The 3,600-nt window shown below is 37.7% G+C and overlaps 1 protein-coding gene across 1 annotated transcript in view; it reads left to right on the top strand.

Annotated features, from left to right (window-relative positions):
• Positions 1–319: 319 nt before the first annotated feature.
• Positions 320–3,600, top strand: part of SYTL5 (synaptotagmin like 5) — a gene marked incomplete at its 3' end in the record, with an annotated part of 52,587 nt that continues 49,306 nt past the window's right edge. Inside the window, exon 1 of the mRNA XM_010171115.1 lies at positions 320–438. Coding sequence (XP_010169417.1) covers positions 320–438 — 119 coding nt within the window. The remainder of the gene's footprint in view (positions 439–3,600) is intronic.

The following is a 3,600-nucleotide window of genomic DNA, read 5'->3' as shown; positions in this document are numbered from 1 at the left end:
CAGCCGCTTGGGAATGCAGTCTGAAGGCCTGCAGTGTGCCAGTGAGCGTCGGCCAGGACACAAGGGCACTCGGTAACCAGGAAAATGACTGGCTTCCTTGAGGAAGAAATAAAGAAGGAACTTTTATTTCTTGCGTAGCTGGAAGGCAAAGCAATACAATTTGGCACCTGGTTAACGTACAGAAGCATTTTTCAAAATACCTCTTGGCTGTGTGGATCTTGTAACTCTGATGCAAACGTGCCTTTGGACTTGTGCAAATAAATCATTGGAAGAATTGATTGGGCAAATCAGTCATTGAAAGAGTGGCTGTTGAAGAATCATGACGAAGCACTTGGAGATCATCAATTTGTCATTTTTGTTGGAACATGAAAGGGAAACAATATTGGGAGTATTGAAGAGAGATGAGTATCTGAAAAAAGTTGAAGATAAAAGGATAAGGTAATGCTTTTTATTATTGTTCTTAAAAATATGGTCTGTAGTATAGATATCTCTCTGGTACCCGGTGAAGATTTGCTAGATTCCTCAGGAGAAGGATGAGTGTTGGGAGATGGCACAGTTAATTACAAGTCAAAGTAAAGCGTGTTAAAATTGCTTGCTAGTGTGACCCTCTGTAAATAAAATATTGTGTCCATTGCTTCAAGGCAAAAGCATAAGAAAGATAACAAGTGCAAAAATACACAGCAGTGGTTTTTACATTTCTGATTCTGTAGGTTTTGCCCAGTTTGGCTGAACTTCCTCCCTGTGAATAGAAGGCTTTAGTAAGGCTCTTGAACTTCCTCTGAGAGGAGCTGTATGCTTTGTGCCTTCAGAGCTGACTGCGGAAGGGCAAGTTTGGAAGGTGTCACAGGGAGAGAAAGTAGGTGTCTGCCTCTACATGAGCCCATATAACATGGGGCAAATGTGAGATAGTGACCTTTTTCTTTCTCTTGCAGTATTTGCAGAATAGGGAGGGGGGAGGACACTTCATTTTTCAAATTACTTAGATTTCATAATAAATAAAATTGAAAGTCTCAGGTATGGATTTCAAAAGTCACTGATAGAAGTTTGAGACTCAGGGTATTAATAGAGTCCATATGTTCCTTTCTGAGGAAAAAAAAGGTAAAAATCAAATTTCAGAGGACAGTGTGTGGAGGCAGGCTAAGATTCAGCTATTGTAGATGACTCAAATTCAGTTAGTTCAGCTAAGTATCAGTTCTGTAAAGGTTCATTCCAGCATGTTGTTGCTGCTTCCTCTTGCTTCTCCCTGCTGCCCTTTTAAACTCTTATGCAGTGCTGGTTCTGAAAAACAGGCTTAGTGTAGATGTATGTGGCACTTGGTGAGTCTGCTGCGTGTAATGGATGACAAAGGGAAGATTTCCAGCCTTTGCTGGTTTCTGGCCATGTATTCCAAGCCAGGCTGTATTGTTCTTCCCTTTGATTTGCTAAAAAGCATTTTAGACATTGTGCATTACCGAGATGTATATTCAGCACCTGCTGAGGCTTCTTTTGTATAAAACTATTATTTGGAAATTCATGCAGAGTTAGCCACTGGTTTTGGAAGTCTTTTTACCTTGTGAGAAAAAAGTCTTAAGTGAAATGTGCCTATTGGTGTGCAGCCCATTTAACTGGGGAAACATAGTGGCTCATCTAAATGATGTGGGCTAAAACAGGTTGCTTCTGCTACTGCAAGACTGGAAGGAAAGGTGGGTTTTTTTTTTCTTTTTTCCTTTTTTTTTTATGTAGTGGTGTGGGCAAATTAATCACTTCATCTCCTTCATAATTTGTCAGATGAAGAAGAAAACAGAACACAAGAAAACAGATGGAGCACTGTTTGTTCCAGGCATTGTTCTCTATTTTGTAATAGGATAAGCATTTCAAAGTTTTATAAGGTGGTGGCCTTGGGAGTGTGTGATGTGCCAGTAGTCATCGATCACAGGCGTCAGTATGAAGTGCAGCAGTGTATCAGATCACTAGCTTCTCAAACCTCCAGAAAGCTTTCTTTTCTACTACTGTCGTTTCCCAATCTCAAGTGGAAGGTTGAAACTCCTGAGGTTTTGTGGAAGTTTGTTTGTTTGCTTTGGTTTTTTGTTGTTATTGTTGGGTTTTTTAATATGATGTCTTCAAATCCCTGATTATCTGCCTTTTTTTGGCACTACTGGAAGTCACTCTGCCAAACCTACTGAGTTTGAGAACCCAAGGTACATTTGGAGGATGCAGTTCAGTAAAGCAACGAGTGCTACTGGCTTATCTGTGTTTTGGTACAAATGAAAAGAGTACCCTGAGAAAAGGCTGGAAATTAAGTTAACCTGAAATATAATGCTAATTAAGCTAACTAACAATGCAATGTGATGCTTATGCATACTTCCAGCACTTGTATATGAACCAGTTGGTTTCAGATTCAGAGTATATTTGGAAAATTGTCACTAGACCATACTGTGCCTGGTAATGGTGGAATGTAGTCTGTAAGACTTCCAAGATATACAAACTATAAGGAACTGGGTGGTAACTGCTTGCTAGGAGACTTCATAATTTTGCTTTCTGAATACAGCTAGGCAAGGATATCTTTAATTATGGCTTGTAAGTATACTTCAGAGGAACATTTGTCGTCTTTGGAATTCCATTTGTTGCAATCTGTTATATATTTTATTGAAGTACTTTGCAGAAGAACAAGTCCCTTTGTATTTATTTTCAAAGCATTTTTCATTCTGGCAAGATGCTTACTTATATATTGTACTGAAGAATTTTTATTTGTCTGTTTCACTCTTTCTGAATTTATCTTGATAATTGTTTTTTCTGTTCCTATTAGTCTTCAAAAGCCCCTGTAACTTGAAAGAGTCTTTCTATTCAACATGAAAGCAATAGCAAGCGTAGGAGACTGTTCTAATAATGAAATTGTTAAGAGTTATTTTTATTATCACTGCTCATGCTTGTGTTCTGGAGTGCAGGTGGCTGTTCTTGTATCTCTATTTGATGTACAAATATTTCACCTACATGCGAGGGAAACACAGAAGGCAGCAAATACTCTTTCTGTGGTCTTGTTCTGATAATGCAAACAAGCAACCTGCTTAATAAATATCAGGGTTTATGTTCTCAACTTTAAGTGTGTATCTTGTGTGACTTGAAATTTTCTTTGAATATTGATTTAAAGAATTTAAATTTCTAAATTGTTAGTAGATTACTTGTGCAAATAGTCTACAGTGTTCTACAATGCTTTTGATGTCAGTTGAATGGCCATTGTGATTGTTTTCAAATACTAAGATTATTTGTGTGAAATAATTAAATTACATAAAGCTAAAATAGCTAAAACCAGTGAACTTAGAATCACAGAATCATAGGCACGATTTGAGGTTGTTTCCTCTTGACTTATTGCTAACGTACATTGCTTTCTTATCATGACTGTTTTCGTAGACAGTATTTAAAATACAAAGGTTTTTTTTCAGTCTTTACGAAGCAAAGCTGTGAATACCATGCTTTTAGAAGAGGAGATACCAGTGTAATAATTGCTGAACTACGAAAACAAAGAAGGAACGTGCCAGTTTCCTCCAAGAATAAGGATTTACTGGGTTATTACTTGAATCATCTTCAGCATCCAGGTTGTCAGTTGTGTAAGAATTGCACCAG

This window comes from Antrostomus carolinensis, unplaced genomic scaffold (genome assembly GCF_000700745.2).
Source record: "Antrostomus carolinensis isolate BGI_N321 unplaced genomic scaffold, ASM70074v2 scaffold3447, whole genome shotgun sequence".
Classification (NCBI taxonomy): domain Eukaryota; kingdom Metazoa; phylum Chordata; class Aves; order Caprimulgiformes; family Caprimulgidae; genus Antrostomus; species Antrostomus carolinensis.
This window is presented reverse-complemented; position numbering and strand designations above follow the sequence as displayed.